This window comes from Pelophylax lessonae, assembly GCF_965119305.1.
Source record: "Pelophylax lessonae genome assembly, chromosome: 6".
Lineage (NCBI taxonomy): Eukaryota > Metazoa > Chordata > Amphibia > Anura > Ranidae > Pelophylax > Pelophylax lessonae.
In genome coordinates, this window is record NC_138773.1 from 143,834,130 (window position 1) to 143,860,304 (window position 26,175).

At 45.6% G+C, this 26,175-nt stretch overlaps 1 protein-coding gene across 3 annotated transcripts in view; it reads right to left on the bottom strand.

Annotated features, from left to right (window-relative positions):
• The window catches only part of VPS35L (VPS35 endosomal protein sorting factor like), a 1,473,617-nt gene that overhangs the window by 1,184,980 nt on the left and 262,462 nt on the right, over positions 1 to 26,175 (bottom strand). For 2 of the 3 annotated variants that reach the window (XM_082262327.1, XM_082262326.1), the window contains exon 7: positions 6,932 to 7,060. The exons of the other annotated variant lie outside the window; for it this stretch is intronic. In XM_082262327.1, the coding sequence (XP_082118453.1) occupies positions 6,932 to 7,060 (129 nt within the window). The remainder of the gene's footprint in view (positions 1 to 6,931; positions 7,061 to 26,175) is intronic. 3 annotated transcript variants of the gene reach the window in all.

Genomic DNA, 26,175 nt, shown 5'->3' on the forward strand with positions numbered 1-26,175 from the left:
TCAATTACCATTCAGAAACCCCTTTAAAAGAAACCCCCGCCCACACAATGACGTCCTGACGAAGCGTGCGCCAACGCACGCGTTGACGTCACGCGCTACCGCCCACCCACCACGGGGAACTGTCCACACACTTGAGTTTGCCTGATGTTTGTCGGATGACGGAGGACTACGGGCTGACGCTGGCTCGCATGAGGAAGGGCGGAAGTGGGCCAACGGTGCTGACCTACTCAGGTTGACGCTCATGGACGCAGCTGACATGGTGGGACCTATCCAGTATCCAACAGACCCGGAGGTAACACCATTGGAAGAAGAAGCCTCAGAAAGCTAAGGGGATAGAGAACCGGGCCGTGATCACCAGATATCTAAGAGATATTGTACCCTGCAATAGCGGTAAGCCCTTTGTTTGACCTCATTCCATCTGCTCTGAATGAGCGTGGCTTACTACACTGTATACCGCTAGGTACACACCTGGTGAGAGCCCCCGCTGCCTTGGACATGCAGCGTCTCTCCCCGCATCCCTAAGCACATTCACCTGAAGCTGCCTCATGATAAATGTAATTGGCCACCACATACCACCCTTCTACATTGTCCGACCCTGGCTAATGTTGTGGACTTGACTATCCACCCGTGGGGATATTCTAGCGACCCGCCCTATGTCATGCATGACCCCCTAGGATCTGGAACCATTACAGCATCAACCCAAGCTCCCAGTCCTTTCCCTTCCCCCATCCTAACCCGTTCCTTCCAGCAACTGTTGCTGTTATCAGGAGCACTGGATGTCGTTATTTTATTGTCAAAACTGGCATTTATGTGATACCATCTACACTATTAGATGAATACCGTTACACAAGTGATTGAATAGTCTGGAGCGTTCTAATTTCCCCACTTGGGATGCACTGTGCGCCACATTGGTGGGTAGTTGCAGTACACACACACACCGGACTGGCACTTACCTGTATTCAGAGTGCGTTACACATCCTCTATACAATTATACATCGAGTTTCTGTGTTTGACATGTATTGATACGACCATTATTTTCAATGTATGCAGTTTGTTCTTCATTGGGGGCCATTCATGATAGGACCTCCTATCATCTAAGCATCTGACTGTGGTGGCATGCCGGTTGCACATCCGTGGTTGTGCAGTATTACATGATCTGTACAGACCATATACTGCAGAATCGCTGTAGTGCAGCCATATAATTCGTGTTCCTCACCGAGGTGGTGTGGCCTGTAGCGTGTGTTTATTTGTTTTTGTGGTTTTAACTGTTTCACAGTCATGTGTCTGATCCTCCATTGAGCGTCACCATCCCAGTAACGGGAGGTGTACCCTCTGTCTTAATTGTGCCGTTTTTCAATAAAGATTAAATTTTTTGAATATTCCAGTTGTGAGCATCCCATCTTTTGCAACCATTCTTTAGGTTACAGTCTCCCTGTTTCCTTCCCCCTATTTTGTTCCCTTACTCCTGACTAGACAGATTAAAACTGATTACCTAGAGCAGAGAGGGGAGTTATACACCAAGCTGAAGACGGTCCATGGGCATAGCCAGATGTTTACTGTTCTGCCTAGTCCTACTCCTGGAGGAGGCAATATAACCCAGTAGTTATGATTTATGGAGCGCTGTGTCCATCGATGAACGAAAGAGAAAAGCAAATTCAAAGAAGCAGGATGGAATTTTTTTTATAAACAAGTTTCTAACAGTGAATGTGGTTTTCATTTGGGAAAGATCAATCATTCCAAAATCGAATATTAAAAGCATATACTTTTTTTTATGTGAAAAAGAAGAATCAAAAGTCAACGCAATAAACAGAACTAATAAAAGTGTTAAGCTGCAGGCAATACGTGCAGATATAGGACACGCTTAAACATGTAAAACAAAATATGAAAGGCAGCACTTAAAAATATATTAAAAATTATTCTACCATAAATTCAGTGACAAAAATATCCACCACATATTTAACTGTGATCAATAAAAATGCAAATAATGATACATGCAAAGGTCCAGTGCACCCTAAATTTCATGTAATATCCTTCACAATGATTAATTCAACCACCATCCCAAGTATATGCTCATGGTGTAGTATTTATTGGCAACTTTCAAACATGAATAATGCACACTAAATCAGTCCACATTAAAAACATTTGATAGAAAAGCTGCTTGAGAAACACGCACATCAGGCACCACCAACTATCGAATGGAGTGGCAGTGTGACCTCTAGCTTTTCAGCTCCACCCAAAGCCGCTTATTGCGATCCATAAACGTATACTTTAAGTGCTGAATTTATTATTGAATTGCTTTTTTGATGTACTTTGGAACAACATTTGTCATGTCACCTAAGTACTGAGAATTTTCATATCAATGTTCGTATTTTTGAACGTTTGTTCAAAAAATAGAATTTTTGTAAGAACTTACCGTAAAATTATTTTCTCTGAGTCCTCTGACGGTCTCCGCCCAAGCATATTAGCCTTCACTATTGGGTAATGGCGCCCTCTGCAAAAGCAAGCTAGGCAGATTATTAGGTTAATACAAAAACTTTTATACCTAGACACACCTCTAGGGGGCCATCCCTCAGCCATTATCCTGAACCAGATCTCACTGTTCCTCAGATTGTAGCAAGCAGTACCGGAAGGCAATAACCCCCACATTCAAAAAAACAGAGGGGTGGGGGCGGCGACTGTCAGAGGACTCAGAGAAAAGAATTTTACGGCAAGTTCTTACAAAAATTATATTTTCTCTTACATCCTCTGACAGTCGCCGCCCAACCATATTAGCCTTCACTATTGGGACATCCCAAAGCAGTGCAGGTGTGAGGGGTGGGAAAACGCAACCAACTCAGAAGGTAACGCAAACAACCGGGCTTAAAACAATGGAGCCCACAAAAAGGAACAAAAAACCAGAACAACAAAAAAACACCGCAAGAAAAGGACAGAAAAAATCATGTCCCCTGAAACAACTGCGGCATTCAAAACTTTGCGGCCAAAGGAAGCATCCGAGGATGCCAAAACATACATTTTGTAGAATTTTGTGAAAGTGTGCACAGACGACCAGGTAGCCGCCTTGCACACATGAGCCACAGAAGCCTGATGGCGAAAAGCCCAGGAGGCGCTGACGGTTCAGGTAGAATGGGCATTTACTGGGAAAGGAGAAACCTGACCCTTGATGGAATAGGCCTAAACAATCGTCTGTTTGATCCACTTAGAAATGGTTGCCGCGGACGATCCCTTCCGAGGTCCCTCAGGAAGAATAAACAGGGAATCAGACTGCCGAACAAATTCCGTGGCCGACCGGTAAACCCTGACCGCCCAGACCACATCCAAGGAATGCAAGGCAAGTTCATTGGGTTGCTTGGGCTGCGTACAAAGCAAAGGCAACACGATCTCCTCGTTGAGGTGGAACGAAGAAACCACCTTGGGAAAAAAAAAGACTGATTGGGTCGCAGAACCACTTTATCGCTATGAAGCACCAGATAAGGAGAACGGAAGGACAAAGCTGCCAATTCAGACACTCTGCGATCAGACATGATAGCCACCAGAAAAGCAACTTTCTGGGACAACACAGGCAGAGGAATCTCTCTGATGTTCTCAAAGGGGGGTCACTGTAACACAGACAACACCAAATTCAGGTCCCAAAGAGGCAAGGGAGCCTTCCTCGGGGGAGCCAGATGCCGCACCCCTTGAATGAAAGTGTGAATCAAGGAATTCAACGCCAAGTGACGATGAAAAAAAGACGGCCATGGCCGACAACTGACCCACCCCTTCCTGCAGGAAGGCCAAAACCTTCGCCACCGAGAAGGAGCGAGGATGGAACCCATGCGACTCACACCAGGCAATATACGCTTTAGAGGTGCGATGATAAATCTTCCCAGAGGTAGCTTTATGAGCCTTCAATAAGGTAGGGATGACCGCATTTGGAGGACCCCTATCCCTCAAGACCTGGCTTTCAAAAGCCACGCTGTTAAAGCCAGAGGCTGTAAAGCAGGATGGAAGATCGGCCCTTGAGACAGAAGATCGTCTCGCAGCGGAAGCCGCAAGGGAGGTTCGACGATGAACAGTGTCCACGTACCAGGACCGACGCGGCCAGTCCGGGGCCACCGAAATGACTGGTATCCGTTCCGAAGCTAACCTGCGGAGGAACCTGAACAGTTGAATCTGAGGGATGGCATACAGCAGCTGATACCGGTGCCTAGGCACCACTAACGCATTCATGGTGTCCGTCAGAGGATCGTGAGTTCTGGCCACGAACCTTTCCACCTTTTTGTTGAGACGGGTTGCGAACAGATCCATGTCCGGAGTCCCCCACCGGGCACACAGGAGGCGAAACACCTCCGGATGCAGGGACCATTCTCCCTGGTCCAAGGTCTGACGACTCAGATAGTCCGTCTGCCAGTTTTTCACACCCAGAATGTGAACAACTGAAATCGCCGGAATCTGCGATTCGGCCCATGACAGGATCTCGGCCACCTCCTTGGCCGCCCAGGCACTCTTGGTGCCCCCCTTGGTGATTGATATAAGCCACAGCCGTGGCTTTGTCCATCTGTACTCGGACCGGACACCCCAAAGCTAAGATGACCAACCGAACAGACAAAAGCTTGATCGCTCGGAGCTCCAAGACATTTATCGGCAAGGAAGCCTCCACTGCCGACCACGTCCCCTGGGCATAAAGCGTGCCCAGAACTCCTCCCCAGCCCGAGGCTGGCATCCATGGTGAGCACCGGACGGCGACCGGAGCCACCACAAGAGATCTGACCACACTTGGTGACTCAGAGAAATCCTCCTGTCCAAAGACAGAGGTGTTCTGTCCCACCTGGCCAGGATCTCCAGTTGCAGAGTCCTGATGTGAAATTGAGCAAACGTGACGGCTTCGAAAGCCAAAACCATCAGAGACCGCATGCAGGTCCGCAAAGAGGAGAGATCATTGTCCCTGAGGGACCTGATCTCGTCCTGCAGGGTCCAGAGTTTGTCCTTCGGAAGAAAAACGATTGCCTGAGCAGAGTCCAGGACCATCCCCAGGTACTGAAGACGAGCTGAAGGAGTCAGTGCCGACTTCTGAAAATTGATAGGCCACCCGAACTCCTGGACCGTTTGAACCGTTACGGCCAGATCGCTCGTAAGAGTTGCACACGAGCTCGACCTTAACAAGAGGACGTCCAGGCAACCGAGGACCGCAAACCCCTTTAAACGCAGTAAAGCTAGTAAAGCTAGTGACGGAGCCAAAACCTTGGTGAAAACCCTGGGAGCCGAAGCGAGACCGAAAGGCAACGCCGCAAACTGGTAGTGCTCCCCAGCCACCGGGAAGCGGAGATATCTCTGATGACCCTCGTAGATAGGGATGTGTAGATACGCATCCTTCAAGTCGATGGAGGCCAGGAAGTCTCAACGACGCCACCACCGACCGGATGGATTCCATCCTGAACTTCTGTACCCGCACTAACTGAAAGAGGTCCTTCAGATAATACAATAGCCACAAGAAAAAATAGTTTTTTCAGAAAAATGGCTTAGGTAAAGGTAAAAATCCACCAGGCTGTCAGTACTTGCCACACACGCTGCCCTGTGAGGAGATAGAAGAGAAAAAGTTAGTGACCTCACGCCCCTTAGAGGCCTAGCCCTCGAGCCACAATAAAATGGTGCCTAATTAAACTCTATGTAAAAAGTCACTGGCAAGATGGCCGCTGGCCCTTAATAGGGCATGTGCCCTTATCCAAGATGGCGCCCGATCGGCATTAGGACAGTATCATAAAATGGCTGTTGCCCATACACAGAGCCTAGTCACCTGCCCACACCTAAAATGGTGGCCGCACTAAACGGTGCAAAAATTAGAGCATACATGCGGTCAGGCCACCACAGGGGACCCAGGGAGACCCCTCACAGCTATGGAGCACCCCCCAGGTACCCCACACAGCGCCCTCCGCAGGGGCAGGGAGGGAGGGAAATAACACCAAGCCGGCCAGAAGGGGGATCCCACAGAGACCACCAGCCCTGCCATTCCCTAAGAGAGGGATCACAAACCCCCCAAAAGTCCCCAGGGACAAGGGGGTATCAGTAGTCACCAGTCCAGGAAAGCGGGCACCGCTCTGATACGGGGAGACCTCCCACCCTAAGTGGGGGTGCCGTCAGCCAAGGAGGGATGCTAGCAGCATGCGGGCGTTCTGGAGTTGAGACACCCTCAGCGAAGATGCAGCTCCGCAGGCTCGTCCCCAGTCCAAGGGGCACTGTCGTTGCAAGGTCTGGGCCCAGCCTGTGATGCTCGTTGGCAGGCTGGGACCCCATAAAGATCTATATTACCCAGTGCGAGGCCAAGCTCTGCAGTCACTTGTAGTCCTCCAGGAAATGGTCCCTGACTAACTAGTGATAGTGAGGGAAATAAAAACCTATTTTCCAAAGAAAAACACATATTTTGAGAGAGAAAAAAACAAAGAAAACTGAAACGCTAGGTCCCGGCCAGGAAGAGCTAGCCTGCTCCTATTGCTAGGCAGCATAAAACTGAGGAACAGTGAAATCTGGTTCAGAATAATGGCTGAGGGATGGCCCCCTAGAGGTGTGTCTAGGTATACAAGTTTTTGTATTAACCTAATAATCTGCCTAGCTTGCTCCTGCAGAGGGCGCCATTATCCAATAATGAAGGCTAATATGCTTGGGCGGCGGCCGTCAGAGGACGCAAGAGAAATCTACTAGTGTTTGGCAAGCTTTACACAATCTGCAAACATAAATGCAGATTTTCCCTGGATCTTGGCTGACAACAGGACTAAAGCAGCTGCATGTCTTAAATGCATCAGTGATTAAAAAGACTGGTTCTCTTTTCAGCATAGCAGGGGCAAAGATTTTTCAAATAAAAAAAATAACACCATAGCATTTATTCTAAAGATGGTTTTCTTAGGCATTAGATGGTGACTGGGTCTCTCTAAAGAAACTAAATAGAGAAAATTTAGGAAACCTGTATGACTATTTTCAGCGCTTTGACTTTCTGATCGGAGGCCCAAGCATCCTTTAAAGACTGGTTGAGCTCATCAATCCTGCTGATGTAATCTTGCTGAGTCAGATTCAAAAGTTCTTTTTGGGATCCCTGGAAAAGCAAATTCAATGGTTAATATCTGCCCTTGTTGACACAGAGTTTGTTCAATTTTAGAAACTCTCCAAAACTGCAGTTAGACATCTCCTAAAGCATGTAAAAACATACATGTGAAATAATTTAACAGCTTGCTCCACAGTTGAATTACTTTCATTGCTCAAGTTCAAGAAAAATAAAATTTTGTCTTGAGTGCAGTATGGAGCATAGATCTTTAGGCATGTGTTATATGCAGCTACTGTCAGGTGATTAGACACTATAAAAATATCTCTCTATACAACACCCACATCATTTTCGGTTTTGTAGGAAGCAATATGGAGATCAAAAGAAGAGGGGATGGACCAGTGTCCTTTACTGTACTCCCAAGAAACGCAACAGTACAGTACTGGAACTTTCTTAATTACCATGGGACATCCAGAAGAAGTTCATCTGAGAGTTGGGCAACAAAAAACAATGCCAACAGGCCTAAAAAGGTTAAGAAAATATCAATAGAGTTCAGAGCAGCCTGAAGCACTTAACACTCACAGCTAGCATCGGAAGGGTCATCTACCTAGTAAGATGCCTGATGCGGAAATGTTTATGAAGCACTAACAGATCTTGCAGAGTTTCCATTAAAGGATAAGTTCACCTTTAACCAGTTGCCCCCCCCCCCCCATCCCCGCAATGTTCTGATTCAGTTCACAACCAAGCAGTCATCAGGTCCAGGCCAATGATTTTTGCCCTGGACCTGTTGATCGGTTATGACCAATGGCATTACATCCTGTTTCCGTGTAATGTAAACACAGGCAAAGGATATGATGTAACCTCCTCTCCTGGAGTCCTTTTTGGTTCCAGCGTCAGAGGAGATAACATCATATGTGAGTACACAATCCGCACACTGACACCAGTACACCTAGGCATATTTTTAACCCCCTAATCACCCCCTAATTAACCCTTTCACTCCCTGTCACAGTGCACACAATACAGTATATAGATAAAATGTACTGATCACTGAATTAGTGTCACTTATGCCTTCAGATAGTGTGAGAGGCAGTTAGTAGTAGTCCCAAATAGGTTTAGGGTCCCCACCACATATCCCCCAATAAAGATTTTACCCCTTGTTAACCCCCGGCAACCCTTTCACAGTGTACACTACAGTATACAGACAATTTACTGATCACTGTTCTCGTGTCACTTGTGACTTCAGTTAGTTTGAGAGGCAGTTAGTGGTAGTTAGTGGTAGTTAGAGGCAGCCCAGATAGGTTTAGGGCCCCCCACCATATATCCCCCAATAAAGATCTAACCCCCTGATCACCACCAGTTAACCCCTCTATAGCCCTGTGCCACTATTATAGTGTACAGATCATTTTCTATTCACTATATTATTGTCACAGGTGACATCAGTTAGCGTCAATTCAGGACAGCGTCAGATTGCCCGCCACATATTTAGTAATACATTTTAACCCTTTGATTGCTAGTGACACACACACACACTAAATACCTCCATTACTAGTATAGTGTCTGAAAGGATCAATATCTTTGATCTGATCAGAACTATACTAGCGTCCCCAATAGTTTAGTGTTCCCAAAACGCAGCATTAGCAGGATCAGCCCCGACACCTGCCAGCACCTGTGTTTAGCCCCTTCACCCAGAATCAGCAGATTACTGTCACTTCCAATACACAACACACTAAACCGCAGCGTTACTAGAGTCAGGCCTGTTCTCTGCTAGCACTAGCAGTTACATTTTTTGGTAGCGGTTCAAACAGTCCTTGACAACCAGGGGCTTTTTTACCTGTGAGTCACACTAGGTACCTATAAATTTATTAGCCAAAATGTCCAAACAGAGGTACACTAGTGAAGAGGCCTACACGATGCTGAGCATGACAGATCAGAGAGATAGGGAAGCCACACTGTCAGAATCAGGCTCATTATTCGAACCTGTAGACAGCAGCGGCTTAGTAGTGGTCCCTGCTAAGGTCAGGCATACCCCACCCCCGTTCTTCTGTTGCTGAGGTGCAACAACCGCAAGGTTCTCGTATGCAGCGTGTTGGGACTAGTGCCGCTCAACCTTCTGGTGAACTGGCAAGCACCAGCAGCCTAGTACATCTGGTCGTAGACAAACCAGCACTGCAGTAACACTTGGTGACATGGAAAGCCCATAAATGCAGTTCAAGCTGGTGCGGTGGCTAGCACAAGTAGTGTCCCGCAGCCACCAAGAATTCAAAGACAGGCCCATAGAGCACATAGTCTGCTTCCTGATGCGTTTGCAAATCCTGATTGGGAGTCAACCACTTCTGCAGTGCCCGTACTTTTCTCATTCACTGGCTAACCCGAAATTCAGGTGGAAACAGCCAATTTTACTTCCCTTGATCTTTATAAGCTGTTTTTCATGGAAGATATTTACAGATCTGTTGTGGACCAAAGCAATTTATATGCCGATGAAGTCTTCGGCGCAAATCCAAATTGCCAGAGAATTTCCATGGAAACGCATCACGGTTTCTAAATTTAAAACTTTTTTGGGCCAATCCCTCCTCATTGGCATTGCCAAAAAAAGTGAGTCGCGGTCATATTGGTCCACTGACCCAATTCACCATATGCCCATGTTCTCTGCTGTCGTGGCCAGGACTAGATACGAGCAAATCTTGCGGTTCATGCACTTCAGTGACAATGAACTCTGTCATCCTCGGGGCGACCCTGGATATGATCGGCTCCACAAAATTCAGCCCCCTCGTAAACCACCAGAAGTTTTCAGCCTTGTATATGCCCCAACAAAGAGAAATAAAAAATCCCACACGAAACCAGACTAAAGTTAATTGCTGCAAGCACTCCACTATCTCATAAGTGCAATCAAAACTCTACCAATTTAATACGCCCATATACGCCCCAACAAGCTGTGTTGAGTCACTGATTACATTTTCTGGCCGCCTTGCTTTCAGTTTCTTCCCAGTAAGCATGCCAGATATGGGGTCAAGATGCATAAGCTCTGTGACAGGGCAACAGGCTATATACATGTAAGAAAAGGAGGGGAAATTTATGGGACTTTGTATGAGGCTCATAGACATATGTGCCTCCATCCCTAAAGTACATTTTTGGGACTTTATATGAGGCTCATAAACATATGTGCCTCCATTCTTGATATCAGAACGGGGAAAGGGGGGTTGGGACTTTGAGTGAGGTGTGTGACCAAGTGTAAATCTAATGTATGAACACATATTGTAGATATGCAAAAACAGAAAAATTTATTATAAAAACAATAATATATTAAATAATCTGATCAGCAGATGATAACACCAGCACCTCCTGATTGTAAAAGTACATCAAATAATTATATAAATACATACATGGCAAAATATAGTCATAACAGGCTTGATAAGGTGAAAAGTTAATGGACTGGAATAGCATTGATGTAGATACATCTTTAACAAAGGTAGTACCAACAAGCAGTTCAATACATATTGATGTAGAAAAACATACGATTTCCTCCTATATGCTCAACGCATTTCGTGAAATACAATTCCTCAGGGGCAGGTGCAATTCATATGTATCTACAATAAATATATGTGTGTGAACAGCAGTGTATCCAAATGGCTATCAAACCATAAAATCAATGCCTACCACAGATCAAACTGACAAGTAAACTAAAAACTGTTACAACGTGATGTGTGGAGTTCTCTGGGAATGTATAACCTGGGAACTGAGGGAACGAAGCCTATGCATGTCATAAGGGTATGCAAGGACTGGAGAGAGGGTGATAATCTCCATGGAGGGATCACTAATGCCCCAGCTAGCTATCCAAATGGGATTCTGTAAAAATATTGATAAAGTATACATAATATTGTGACAAATATATGGTTATGGCTAGTGACCTTAATCGGCGAGGCTAGGATAGGTCCCAACACCAGAAGATAGAAAGACAGAAAAGAGCCAGTAGAATGTGCATATGCACTGGGCGAAAAAATGAAAGTATGAGTATGAAAGTATGAGCAGTGAGTGCAAGTATTGTTAAAAAACAGATCAGTATCGACTTGATCCAGAAAAAGAAAAAAGAAAATATCACGTTGCAATACAATCACCAGTGAAAAAGGCTACAGACATATAAAGAGGAAAAAATGGATAAACATAATGGGTAACTCCCAGTGCAAAATAAGTAAACAAACCACCAAAGGCTATTTACCTTGTGTCATCTATTGGAAAAAGTTATTCGGGCTCAGTGTTTGCCCTGGGACTTGAAAACATCCCTATGGAATATATCATAGAAAAAATTCCCCTGGGGGGGTGGGACTTTTACGGCAATAACCAGGAATTGAGAATGTTTAGTATAGAATTTATTAAACAAATATAGTACAAAATATATGTAGTACAAAACATATGATAGACCAAGACAATAACAAAAAACAGCAAGTGTATCATAAAAACAGCGCGCCGCCATTACTCATTTGTTCTGGGTCACCAAGACTACCTGCTCAAAGGGACTATGTACTTGAGAAGCTCGGTACAATACTTACCTCTCACAGATGTCCATCTAAGACACTTGTAACCCCACAGAATATTTACGACGCCCTTTAATGCAGACCTACTTTTGGGATCCTTGAGGGAATTTTGATTGGAGGAGTACAGCCACCTTTGTTTGTTTGCGGGGCTGCTATATTAACCCTGTTCCCCACAACGTACCAATTTTTTGGGGGCTCCCTTCCAAATTCAGAAACGCACAACCTGACATACATCTATAGATCTGTGAAAACAGACAACCAGAAGTTGGTGCACACCAATAGCGGCTTTCTGGAAACTGAGGTTCTTTAACCTGCTAAGATTTTATTTTCCCACATGGCCTTTCGTTCCTCGTCTCACAGAGAACTCTCTTATCTGTCTGAGATCTGGCTTCTCTTGTTGGACTATTGAAAAAGGCAAACCGACCGAAACGCGTCTGGTCCTGTCCAGACATCCCAGACACCTCCAGCATCAGAGACGTATCTATGACCATGTTTTTATGATACACTTGCTGTTTTTTGTTATTGTCTTGGTCTATCATATGTTTTGTACTACATATATTTTGTACTATATTTGTTTAATAAATTCTATACTAAACATACTCAAGTCCTGGTTATTGCCGTAAAAGTCCCACCCCCCAGGGGAATTTTTTCTATGATTGTGTCATCTATAGTCTCCATTTTGAAAGGTAGAGTATCAACGTGCCAAAAAAGGATATCGAATAAAATCCTTAGGAGGGGAGGTAAGAACCCGCCCTCATTGCAGCCTCAACGAGGTAGGGCGGAGGGGAAAGAACGGCCGGAGCGCATCACAGTTCCCGGAAATGGACAGAGCCAGTAGACCCTCCCATCCACAACAAACCATTAATAGTAAAAACAGAGTCAAAGCAACACAGATAATGCAAAATGGATCTAGTAATTATATAGAGTTATAACAAACCAAACTACTAAGTAGGGCCATCCCCTTGGATATCTAAATATCACATAGGGGTATTAGCTGTGGTGACACACCTACATCCATAAATCATTGGAAGAAAAGGAGGGGGGAATTTATGGGACTTTGAGGCTCATAGACATACAGTGCCTTCCGAAAGTATTCGGCCCCCTTGAACTTTGCGACCTTTTGCCACATTTCAGGCTTCAAACATAAAGATATAAAACTGTAATTTTTTGTGAAGAATCAACAAGTGGGACACAATCATTAAGTGGAACGAAATTTATTGGATATTTCAAACTTTTTAACAAATAAAAAACGGAAAAATTGGGTGTGCAAAATTATTCAGCCCCCTTAAGTTAATACTTTGTAGCGCCACCTTTTGCTGCGATTACAGCTGTAAGTCGCTTGGGGTATGTCTCTATCAGTTTTGCACATCGAGAGACTGAAATTTTTGCCCATTCCTCCTTGCAAAACAGCTCGAGCTCAGTGAGGTTGGATGGAGAGCATTTGTGAACAGCAGTTTTCAGTTCTTTCCACAGATTCTCGATTGGATTCAGGTCTGGACTTTGACTTGGCCATTCTAACACCTGGATATGTTTATTTGTGAACCATTCCATTGTAGATTTTGCTTTATGTTTTGGATCATTGTCTTGTTGGAAGACAAATCTCCGTCCCAGTCTCACAGGTCTTTTGCAGACTCCATCAGGTTTTATTCCAGAATGGTCCTGTATTTGGCTCCATCCATCGTCCCATCAATTTTAACCATCTTCCCTGTCCCTGCTGAAGAAAAGCAGGCCCAAACCATCATGCTGCCGCCACCATGTTTGACAGTGGGGATGGTGTGTTCAGGGTGATGAGCTGTGTTGCTTTTACGCCAAACAATGTTTTGCATTGTTGCCAAAAAGTTCGATTTTGTTTTCATCTAACCAGAGCACTTTCTTCCACATGTTTGGTGCATCTCCCAGGTGGTTTGTGGCAAACTTTAAACAACACTTTTTATGGATATCTTTAAAAAATGGCTTTCTTCTTGCCACTCTTCCATAAAGGCCAGATTTGTGCAGTATACGACTGATTGTTGTCCTATGGACAGAGTCTCCCACCTCAGCTGTAGATCTCTGCAGTTCATTTAGAGTGATCATGGGCATCTTGGCTGCATCTCTGATCAGCCTTCTTGTATGAGCTGAAAGTTTAGAGGGACTATCACAGTGCAGGTGCATTTATACGGAGACTTGATTACACACAGGGGGATTCTGTTTATCATCATTAGTCATTTAGGTCAACATTGGATCATTCAGAGATCCTCACTGAACTTCTGGAGAGAGTTTGCTGCACTGAAAGTAAAGGGGCTGAAAAAAGTTTGAAATATCCAATAAATTTCGTTCCACTTCATGATTGTGTCCCACTTGTTGATTCTTCACAAAAATTACAGTTTTATATCTTTATGTTTGAAGCCTGAAATGTGGCAAAAGGTCGCAAAGTTCAAGGGGGCCGAATACTTTCACAAGGCACTGTATGTGCCTTCATTCCCAATATACATTTTTGGGACTTTATATGAGGCTTAGAAACACATGTGCCTCCATCTCTGATATGAGAGAACAGGAAAAGGGGGGTTGGGACTTTGAGTGAGGTGTGTGACCAAGTGTAAATCTAATGTATGAAAACATTGTAAATGATATAAACAAAAATAAATATTACTAACAGCAATATATCCCCTGCGCACAAATGATGATGGTAATAAAGAAAGTCTTATTATAGACCTGTCGCAGCTACTTAAAAAGAAAATATTTCATAAAAAATACTCCAATCAAAATCCCATGTGGAATCATGAAAAAAGTACTAGTAGCGCAGACAACTGACATAACATTTCATTATAACGCACAAGTTTGTGAATAGTACTTCAAATAAAGTCCAAAGGATGAAATGCAGAGATTTATAAAGAAACTTGCACATCAATTCAAAAGGGTAAGTAGTCTTTCAAGAGCCCTCATCACAAAGTAGGAATCACCAGTGTGTATCGAGGTCAACAAACAAATATTCCTCCACCGTTGTGACATATAGTGGGAATGGCAACTCACCAGAAAATATGGCCCACCTATTCTCATAGGTAAGGCTCACAGGCGTATGCACACGTGTCCTTCCTGGATCAGCTGTGGGTACCCTATCTTCAGTCTAGGCAATCATCACCTGGCGATCCTTAAGCTGTATCATATATCCCTGTCATCCTGGAATGAAGGATTGCTGCAGCCTCCTATGAGTGATAGGGCAATCTATAGAGGACTTCCTTGTTTGGCTGTGTATTTCACGAAACGCGTCGACCATATAGGAGGCAATCCTATTTTTATTTTCTACATTAATATGTATTGAACTGCCTGTTGGTACTACCTTTGTTCAAGATGCATCTGCATCAATGCTATTCCAGTCCATTAACTTTTGACCTTATCGAGCCTGTTATGACTATATTGTGCCATTTATGTATTTATATAATTACTAGACATTAAGCCCGTTAAATTAACGGGCGTTAGAACATATGTGGTCAAACATTTGTAAAAACAGACTTGTTACAGTAAGGCAAGGATCCTCAAACTACGGCCCTCCAGCTGTTGCGGAACTACACATCCCATGAAGCATTGTAAAACTCTGACATTCACAGACATGACTAGGCATGATGGGAATTGTAGTTCCTCAACAACTGGAGGGCCATAGTTTGAAGACCCATGCAGTAAGGCGTACTTTGCTACTAAAGTCAGTTTGCTTATAAATGTCCCTTTAATAGCGTGTCTATGTTCTGCGTTTTTTTTTTTTGTTTTTGTTTTTTACAGTAATGCACTTACAGTGGTAGATTTCAATCAGGCAATGTCCCTTTAACAGCGTTTCTACAGTCGCAGATTTGCTTTGCTGAGTGACAGGTTTTTTCCTCTGTTTAAATTATCCTTTTCCTGACAGCAACAGCTTTTTTCCTTTAAAAATTAATCATGGCTCTATTCACTTTTTTCACCACAATAATTACAGTCAAAGGGTTTGCCAAGTATAAGTTTCCTCATGCAATTCCAAGTAAAAGTCTCCTCATACAATGTCCTTTTAATATCTTTAAGTCTCTCCCTCATCAGCCTCCTTGTCCGACCTGTCACGCACTATGCACTGCGTCCCTGTTGCTCTAGCAATCCAATCTAGTGTCCTCATCGGAGTGCCTCCTTACATCAGAGTCCCCATCGGAGTGCTCCCTTACATCAGTGTCCCCATCAGAGTGCTCCCTTACATCAGTGCCCCATCGGAGAGTGCTCCCTTACATCAGTGTCCCCATCGGAGAGTGCTCCCTTACATCAGTGTCCCCATCGGAGAGTGCTCCCTTACATCAGTGTCCCCATTGGAGAGTGCTCCCTTACATCAGTGTCCCCACTGGAGAGTGCTCCCTTACATCAGTGTCCCCACTGGAGAGTGCTCCCTTACATCAGTGTCCCCACTGAAGAGTGCTCCATTACATCAGTGTCCCCACTGGAGAGTGCTCCCTTACATCAGTGTCCCCACTGGAGAGTGCTCCCTTACATCAGTGTCCCCATCGGAGTGCTCCCTTACAGCAGTGTCCCCATCGGAGTGCCTCCTTACATCAGTGTCCCCATTGGAGTGTCTCCTTACATCAGTGTCCCCATCTGAATGCTCCCTTACATCAGTGTCCCCATCGGAGTGCCTCCTTACATCAGTGTCCCCATCCGAGTGCTCCTTTACATCAGTGTCCCCATCGGAGTGCTCCCTTACATCAGTGTCCCCATCGGAATGCCTCCTTACATCAGTGTCCCCATCAGAGTGCCTCCTTACATCAGTGTCCCTTTATGTGTCCCGGGTCAGAGTTCCCCTGTATGAGCCCCGGTTAAAGTGCCCCTGGTCAGAGTCCCCCTTTAATAATGCGGTCAGAGTCCCCCTTAATAATGCCATCAGAGTCCCCCTTAATAATGCCGTCAGAGTCCCCCTTAATAATGTGGTCAGAGTCCCCCTTAATAATGCCGTCAGAGTCCCCCTTAATAATGCCGTCAGAGTCCCCCTTAATAATGCCGTCAGAGTCCCCCTTAATAATGCGGTCAGAGTCCCCCTTAATAATGCGGTCAGAGTCCCCCTTAACCACTTGCCGACCGCCACACGACTATCTACGTAGGCAGTCAGCCCCGGCCAGGCAAAGTAACGTAGATCTACGTCGGCACTTCCCGCCGGTCCGGTGCGTGCTTTTGGATCCAGCGTGAGAGGAGAGCACATCTAACTGTAAGTACTGCACCAAGCACACACTTTTACACTTACATAGGCACATTTAACCCCTGATTGCCCCCTCCCCAGTTAACCCCTACACCCCCTGTCACAACACACACTGTATACAGCATATAGCATTTTCCTATATACCTGTATAAGTGTGATTTGTGACCAGGTGTAGCGCTTGCGACCCCCCCTTTTTCACTTAAAATACCCGCCACCCCCCCATATTTAACCCCCTGATCCCCCCCTTATCACCCACAGTTAAACCCTTCCCCCCTCTCACATTGCACACTCATACAAACGTAATATACTGATTTTTTGTATTTTGTATTAGTGTGTTTGTGACCTGAATTAGCGCTAGCGAGTTAGTTTCTGTCCCAAAGGAGGTTTAGGGTCCCCGCCACCCCCCCAATAAAGATTTAACCCCCTGATCCCCCTACACCCCCTGTCACAACACACATTGTATACAGTATATAGCATTTTCCTATATACCCGTATAAGTGTGATTTGTTACCAGGTGTAGCGCATGCGGCCCTCCCTTTTTCACTTAAAATACCCGCCACCCCCCCCCCCATAAAGATTTCACCCCCTGATCCCTCCTGATCCCCCCCAGTTAACCCCTTCCCCCCTGTCACATTGCACACTAATACAAACGTAATATACTGCTTTTCTGTATTTTGTATTAGTGTGTTTGTGACCTGAATTAGCGCTAGCAAGTTAGTTTCTGTCTCAAGGAGGTTTAGGGTCCCCGCCACCCCCCAATAAAGATTTAACCCCCTGATTCCCCCCTACACCCCCTGTCACAACACACTGTATACAGTATATAGCATTTTCCAAATACCCGTATAAGTGTGACTTGTGACCAGGTTTAGCGCTTGCCACCATTCCTTTTATCCTTAGGATACCCGCCACCCCCTCCCAATAAAGATTTAACCCAATGATCACATCCAGTTAACCCCTTCCCCCCTGGCACATTGCACACTAATACACACGTAAAAATTGATTTTTGTAAAATCTTACCGTAAAATCCTTTTCTCTTAGCTCATTGACAGACGTAGTCCCCGGTGATTCAGCACCTTCGGGTTATGTCGCCTCCACAGGAGTAGGACTAGACAGGAAATAAAAATGCTCTGGCCACACCCTAGGGGCAGTCCCCGAGGGTATATCCTCTCTCTCTCTGCCACAGCAAATCAGTTATGTCACAAAGCAGTGTTTAGAGAATTTAACCCAACCCAACTCCAAAACAGAGGGGCGGGTACTACGTCTGTCAATGAGCTAAGAGAAAAGGATTTTACGGTAAGATTTTACAAAAATCCATTTTTCTCTATCGCTCATTGACAGACGTAGTCCTCGGTGATTCAGCACCTTCGGGACGTCCCAAAGCAGTACCACAAATGAGGGGTGGGAGAAATGGAAATTAAATCCAATCTAGAAGGCCCAACCGGTGCCAACTAGAAGTTTTACAATGTTCATCCTCAATGATGAGACTCAACAAAAATCTTTCAACAGAAAAAATCCTTGAGGTAGACCTCCGGTCTCCTCAAATTGCGGCCTGCAAAACCCTGCGGCCAAATGAGGCATTCGCCGATGCCATCACATCAATTTTGTAAAATTTTGTAAAGGTATGTACTGACGACCAGGTGGCCGCCTTACATACCTGGACCACTGACGCCTGATGGCGAAAGGCCCAGGAAGTACTGAGCGCTCGAGTGGAGTGCGCCCTAACAGGGAACGGAGGACTCCGACCCTTAATAGAATAAGCCTGTACCACCGTCTGTCTAATCTATTTGGCGATAGTCGCGGCAGATGCAGGCAACCCCTTTCTGGGGCCATCCATGATCACAAAAAGTGAATCCGTCTTACGGAACGATTCCGTAGCCTTCAGGTATACCCTGATTGCCTGAACCACATCCAAGGAATGCAACGCATGTTCCCGATGATGATTGGGCTGAGGACACAAGGAAGGTAGTACAATATCTTCATTCAGATGAAAATCTGAAACCACCTTTGGAAGAAAGGATGGCTTAGGATGAAGTACTACCTTATCCCTATGAATCACTAAGTATGGGGAATGGCATGATAATGCAGCCAGTTCTGACACCCTGCGTGCAGAAGTGATAGCCACCAAGAAGGCTACCTTCTGGGATAAAGTAAGCAAGGGAATCTCCCTGATGTTTTCAAAGGGAGGTTTCTGTAGAACCGACAAAACCAAATTAAGATCCCAGGGCGGTAAGGGCGCGCGAACTGGTGGAGCCAGGTGCCGCACCCCCTGGATGAAATTCCGCACCAAGGACTTAGTAGCTAAAGGCTTCTGAAAGAAGATTGCTAATGCTGAAACTTGACCCTTGATGGTGCTCAAGGCTAGTTTCTGCTCAACCCCTTTTTGCAGAAAGGCCAATATTCGAGTCACCAAATAAGGTACGTGGAGGAATCCCTAAAGATTCGCACCACGCGATATAAGTCTTCCATGTGCGATAATAGACCTTGCTGGAAGTCGCTTTCCTTGCTTTAATAAGGGTAGGAATAACTGAAGCTGACAACCCTCTATCCTTCAGTACCTGGGTCTCAATGGCCAGGCCATTAAAACCAGCGACTGTAAAGCACGATGGAAGATTGGTCCTTGAGACCGCAGACACTCCCTGAGACCAAGTTCCCAAGGAACGTCCGCGACCAGTCTGTCCAAGTAGGCCAGACCGGCTAGACGAGGCCAGCCTAGAATTTCTAGGACCACTGGCGTTGACTGGATCTAAACCAGGCGGCCCTAGAGCTATCTGGCCCCGACCATCAGTCTGCTCATTCTCTGTTCCCACACATTTATCAGACACCTGATTCCTATCAGGAACGGTGATCTCTTCTGGTTGAACTTCCGGGACCGAAGTCACCTGGCTAGAGGCTTCTTGGGCTGTCTGTTCAACCGGATCCGTTTCTTGTGGGGAACTGAGACTAATTTTTGGAAAAGGTAAAGGAAAAGATCTGTTCAGGGAACGGTAACTGCCACTCCCTGTAGTACTTAAATGTTGGAAGGGAAGAATCGCACCGGTAGCAGTGATCGATGCCCGATCCAATGCCCTGAATACCGGTGAAGACGTCCCCCCACCCTCAACCCGGGTGGGGGCGCACCTTCAGGCTGTGTATGCTTCGGGTTTGGCTGAGTCGGTCTTTTGTTTGTCCGACCAGCCCTTCTTGAACCCCCCTGGAGGAGCCTTGCCTTTCCCGCTAGTTCCAGCCGGGCGTACGAACCCTTTATGGGCAGTAAAGAAAGGTCCTCGCTTGTTACGAGGTCCCTTAGCTTTAGCCGCCTGTGGCAAGAAAGTGCTCTTGCCTCCAGTGGCATCCTTAATGATCTCATCTAGGGTGGCCCCAAATAAGCGATTCCCCTGAAAGGGGAGATTCGTTAAGGTCTTTTTGGAACCTAGGTCCGCTGACCAGCACTTCAACCACAGCACACGTCTGAGGATTACCGCTGACATAGATGCATGCCCCAATAGGGGGGTAGCATCCAAGGCTGCATCACAGACAAACTGTAGTCCTTGTATGATTTGTTCCATTAATTCAGATGTTCCCTGGGGGATATCTTTCCCCTTCAGGTCCTGGCGCACCAATCTCGCCCATTCCGTAAGTGTCTGGGAAACTAGACCAATGACAATTACTGGTCTAAATGCTGACCCTATCAGGGAAAAAATAGTGCGGGACTCCGCTTCCACCTTCCGATCCACCGGATTCTTAAAGGACGAAGTGTCCTCTACTGGAATAACCGTGGCTTTATTCAGTCTGGAAATAGGTGGGTCCACCACTGGTGGTACCGTCCATTTCTTAATGAGGGATTCCTCAAACGGATAGCGTCTAGCAATGCGTTTGGAAATAGTAAAGGTACGCTTAGAATGCTCCCATTCTTCTTTAATTTTATTTCCAAAACATTTGGGTACAGGAAAAACCTTCACCGTCTTGGTGGGTTTGTTAGTACCAAAGGGAATCTCTGTTTCAGTTGCCTCTGCCGGTGAAACCTCAAGTCTTAAGGTTTCCCGAACCGCCACAACTAGCGCGTCCACCAATGCTTCTTCCCGAATTATGGCGGAAGTATTAACGTCCTCCTCACTGTCTGAGGGAACTTTACCTGAGACAACAGCCCTTGCAGAGGGACCTGCAGCTGCAATGACCACCTCAGACTCTGAGTCTGAAGTGTCCGATAATATAGGGGTAGGCGGGGGTTGCTTTCTTGACCCCCGTCCCTGACAGGCCGTCTCCACCCGAGCCACCAAAGACTCCAAAGGTGGCTCGGGTGGAGTGGCCCCCTCGAGGGAAACAGGTGGGGGTACTTGTGTGGCAGGGTCCATGATTATTCCAGTAACTACCCAGGAAAATTCAATCCAAACTTAAAATAAAAAAACTTTTTTTTTTTTTTTTTTCCAGACCCCCAGCGCCACAAAAGCCCCTCAGTGTTACCTGCTAGGGATCCCTATCGAGCGAGAGAGAGAGAGATAGACCCCCAGGCTCACCACTTGATGCTCAGAGTTCACTGCAACAGGTTACAGCACTGTCTCCACAAACAGGAAGTCTTTTGGCTGGCTGCCCGGGAAGAAAGGAGGCGGCTCCGCCCCTCTGCACGCCTTCCGGCGCCTCCCCTAGCTCCACGAGGTGTTTGAGTCACCTCAAACATGGCCGCCCCATGCTGCAGACACGAGGCTACGCCAAAATGGCGGCCTCGTGCGAACTACGGCGGTATGTTTACAGCATAGCGGCGTCCTGCAGAGTAACTAGGCATCGCAAAATCTTTCTCTCATGGAGATTAGCTTGACCGGCGGTACCGAACCCTGGCGGAACCGCGTGGCCGTCGGGAGACATGCTTCAGCTGGAGAAATGACCTGGCAAGCCGCATACATGTCCTGTGGCTCCTGACAGGTAGGATGCTTCTATTATCACAGTAAGATTCCAGTGCTGCCACATATTACAATCATTTAAACATACTTTGTAATTAGATTGTCAGCTCCCAAACCAAGCCTGCTGGCTTTTTGTACACACAAATCACACTCAATATAGGGGGATCTGTGCTATGTTATAGGATAGAGGGGAACCCATCCTTACCATTACAGAGAGGGGCCCGCGTTCACCACAAGACCCGTCAGGGGGAAAGGGGGAACATACTACTCACCGTACCGGAACCAGGCGGGCGCCAACTCCTGACAGTACCCCTCTCCACCGAAGTTGGAGGGCTGTCGACCAATACGGACGCCGTGACTCATGGTCCTTGGCGTTTCAGCGAGACGTTTAACTCGCAGGGTCAGTCCCCGTCCAGTGGGACTATGTCGCGGCCGACCCAGCGCGGAGCTATGGCCTGCACGCGCTCGTAGGCTGAACTGGGGTGACCACTGGATCTCAACATCCCGCCCGTCGCCCAGTTCAGCTTTCTTGCTTGAAGATCTCACAGGAACACTGGAGAAAAAAAGCTGTCTAAAAAATCTTTTCTAAGAAAAAAATCCTGCCAGGACCGAAGATCCCAGCAAGGTATCTAGGTCCTTACTCCTGACTAGACAGAAAAAAACTGATTTGCTGTGGCAGAGAGAGAGAGGATATACCCTCGGGGACTGCCCCTAGGGTGTGGCCAGAGCATTTTTATTTCCTGTCTAGTCCTACTCCTGTGGAGGCGACATAACCCGAAGGTGCTGAATCACCGAGGACTACGTCTGTCAATGAGCGATAGAGAAAATAGTGTTACTGTATTTTGTATTAGTGCGATTGTGACTTGAGTTAGTGACACAGGTGACATTAGCTAGTGTTAGTATCAGTCTAAAAAAGCGCAGATCCCCGGCGCATAGTTAGAAATAACCCCTTGATTACCACACACACGCACATACACTTGCATTACTAGTATAGTGTTTGAACAGATCAATATCTGATCTGATCAGAACTATACTAGCATCCCCATAGTTTAGGGTTCCCAAAACGCGGTGTTTGCGCGATCAACACTGATTCCGGTCAGCACCTGCGTTTAACCCCTCTACCCAGCCCACCCCACCCAGGTAAGTGTAGTAATCAATAGATTAATGTCACTTATAAAAAAACACAACACACAAAACCGCTGTGTTACCAGAGTCAGGCCTGATCCCTGCTAGCATTAGCAGTTTTTTTGGTAGCGCTCGAAATAGTCCTTGACAACCAGGTGCTTTTATTACCTGTGAGTCGCACTACTGTACCGGTAAATTTAGTTACCCAAATGACCAAATGTTGGAACAGTGGTGAAGAGGTATATAGTATACTGGCCATGTCAGATGAGAGCGATGGGGAAGCCTCACTAGCAGAATCAGGGTCAGTATACGAACCTGATGATGGCAGCAGCTGCCTGACAGATAGCTCCGACGACAGATGGGTCCCTGTTAGACCCAGGCGTACCCGACCCCATTCTGGAGTTGTTGAGATGCAGGAATCGCAGGGTGCTCATATGGAGCAGAGTGTCGGTACTTTGGCCGCTGATCCTTCTGGTGACCTGGCAAGCACCAGCGGCCTAGTACACCCTGGACCTAGTACAAACAGGAATCTGCAGTAACACTTGGTGACGTGGCGAGTCCCATAAGTGCAGTTGAAGCTGGTGCGGTGGCTAGCACGAGTAGTGGCCCGCAGCCAATGTGTATTCGAAGACAGGCCCGTAGAGCCCATAGTGCCCTCCCTGACGCGCTGGTATATCCCAATTGGCAACCCACTGATTCTACAGCGGCAGTACTTCCCCCATTGACTGCCCAACCTGGAATCCACGTGGAGACAGCTGGTTTTACGACCCTGAACTTTTTTGAGCTGTTCTTCACGGAAGATCTTTTTAGATCTATTGTGGATCAATCAAATTTATATGCACAACAATTTATCGCCGCCAACCCAAATTCACCCCTTGCCAGACCATTCGGCTGGAAATCAATAACGGTTTCCAATTTTAAAATCTTTCTGGGCCTTTCCCTCAACATGGGCATAACTAAACAGAGTGAATTGCGGCTATATTGGTCCACTAGCCCACTTCACCATATGCGCATGTCCTCTGCCTCCATGTCCAGGGCGAGATACGAGCAAATTCTGTGATTTTTGCATTTCAGCAACAATGAAATCTGTATGAAGGTAAGTATCCCTTTCTAAAAAAGTTATACTCCCCGCACCTAGGAGTTATAAGATATAAATTACCTTTAAATAGATGTGTAAAATAATATAAAGTGAATTAATATATTTTAAATTTATGTAAAAAAATATATATATATAAATAGCAGCAGCAGTAGTAAGAGATAGAAGATGAAAGAAATAGTCCTAAAATTGGGGCTATCTACAGCGCTTGCTAAAAAACTTATATTAATCTGTGAGTATAAATATATATAATGTACAAAATAGTGCCAATGTGCTAATAAATATGCAAAGCAATTAATCAATGTTCCAAATCCATGTGTAAAAATTATAAAACTTTTTCTAAGTGCAAATAAAATCTCAAAGTGCAAATGCCAGTGCAAATCAATAACTTAATATTATAAGTTCATGCATAAATTAATATATTTTCTTTTGTGCAAAAATGTCCAAGGTAAAAATTAAATTAAATATACAGTCCGACAAAAATCTTTTTCTTGGACATGTGCCAGTGCTCTTTCAAGACAAATTTTAGTGACTGGTGAAAGATGTGCAAAAGTGCTTGAAGCTTTCTTCCCGTGCAGTATAATATAGGTGGGTAACTTACCAAATGGAGTGGGTCTCATATATCGTATAATATTGAGACCAACCAGGCTTTATGGTAAAGTTCCCTTTAAGAGTCCTCCTCAGCCACTGATGGTTTTCCCTCCTCACGGTTTCATAGGGCAGCTCAGGTCATATTAGATAGAAAAAATATGCTCCAGATAGTGTGATATCGTAATAAGAAGTTTTATTCCACAAATCTCAAGAAAAAACAGCTAAAACAGCGAGTTCCAGCGAGGATATCTCGTGCTGATATCCGTGACATGCAAACGATTGTGCAGAGTGGCGAGCGGCTTTACTTCCGGCATGCGTTCCAATCGTTGGTCACGTGTGCTTCGATGTGCGGTCCGCGTCCTGACGCGTTTCGTCACATCCGGTGACGTTTTCAAAGGCTAACCTTGATAGCCTTTGAAAACGTCACCGGATGTGACGAAACGTGTCATGACGTGGACCGCACAGCGTAGCACACGTGACCAACGATTGGAATGCAAGCCGGAGGTAACGCTGCTCGCCACTCTGCACAATCGTTTCCATGTCACGGATATCAGCACGAGATATCCTCGCTGTTTTTTTCTTGAGATTTGTGGAATAAATCTTCTTATTACGATATCTGACTATCTGGAGCATATTTTTTTCTATCTAATATTACCTGAGCTGCCCTATGTTCCGTGAGGAGGAAAACCATCAGCGGCTGAGGGAGGACTCTTAAAGGGAACTTACCATAAAGCCTGGTTGGTCTCAATATTATACGATATATGAGACCCACTCCATTTGGTAAGTTACCCACCTATATTATACTGCACGGGAAGAAAGCTTCAAGCACTTTTGCACATTTTTCACCAGTCACTAAAATTTGTCTTGAAAGAGCACTGGCACATGTCCAAGAAAAAGATTTTTGTCGGACGGTATATTTAATTTCCTTTTTACCCTTGGACATTTTTGCAAAAAAGAAAATATATTGATTTATGCATGAACTTATAATATTAAGTTATTGATTTGCACTGGCATTTGCACTTTGAGATTTTTATTTGCACTTAGAAAAAGTTTTATAATTTTTACATATGGATTTGGAACATTGATTAATTGCTTTGCATATTTATTAGCACATTGGCACTATTTTGTACATTATATATATTTATACACACAGATTAATATATATATATATAAGTTTTTTAGCAAGCGCTGTACATAGCCCTAATTTTAGGACTATTTCTTTCAACAATGAAATCTGTCATCCTCGGGGAGACCCTGCATATGATCGGCTCCACAAAATTCGGCCACTCATAGACCACTTCAATCAGCGGTTTGCAGCCTTGTTCACCCCCGAACAAGTTGTCTGCGTTGACGAGTCCCTGATTAAATTTACTGGCCGCCTTGCTATGAAACAGTACCTCCCCAGCAAGCATGCCAAGTACGGGGTCAAGCTGCATAAACTGTGTGACAGGGCCACAGGTTATACAGTTAGTTTCGGGTCTATGAGGGAAAGATAGCTGTGTGGAGCCCCCCAACTGCCCAGACTACATAGGGAGCAGCGGCAAGATAGTTTGGGACTTGGTGTCACCCTTATCCGGAAAGGGTACCATTTGTACGTGGACAACTTTTACACAAGCGTGCCACTATTTAGTCACCTGCTCGAATTACAAATTGGCGCATGTGGCACCATGAGACCTAATCGTCGGGGCATCCCCCAACAGCTTGTAGCATCCCGTCTTAGTCGAGGGGAGAGAGCCTGCTTGAAAACGGACAAATTGCTTGCGGTGAAGTGAAGGATG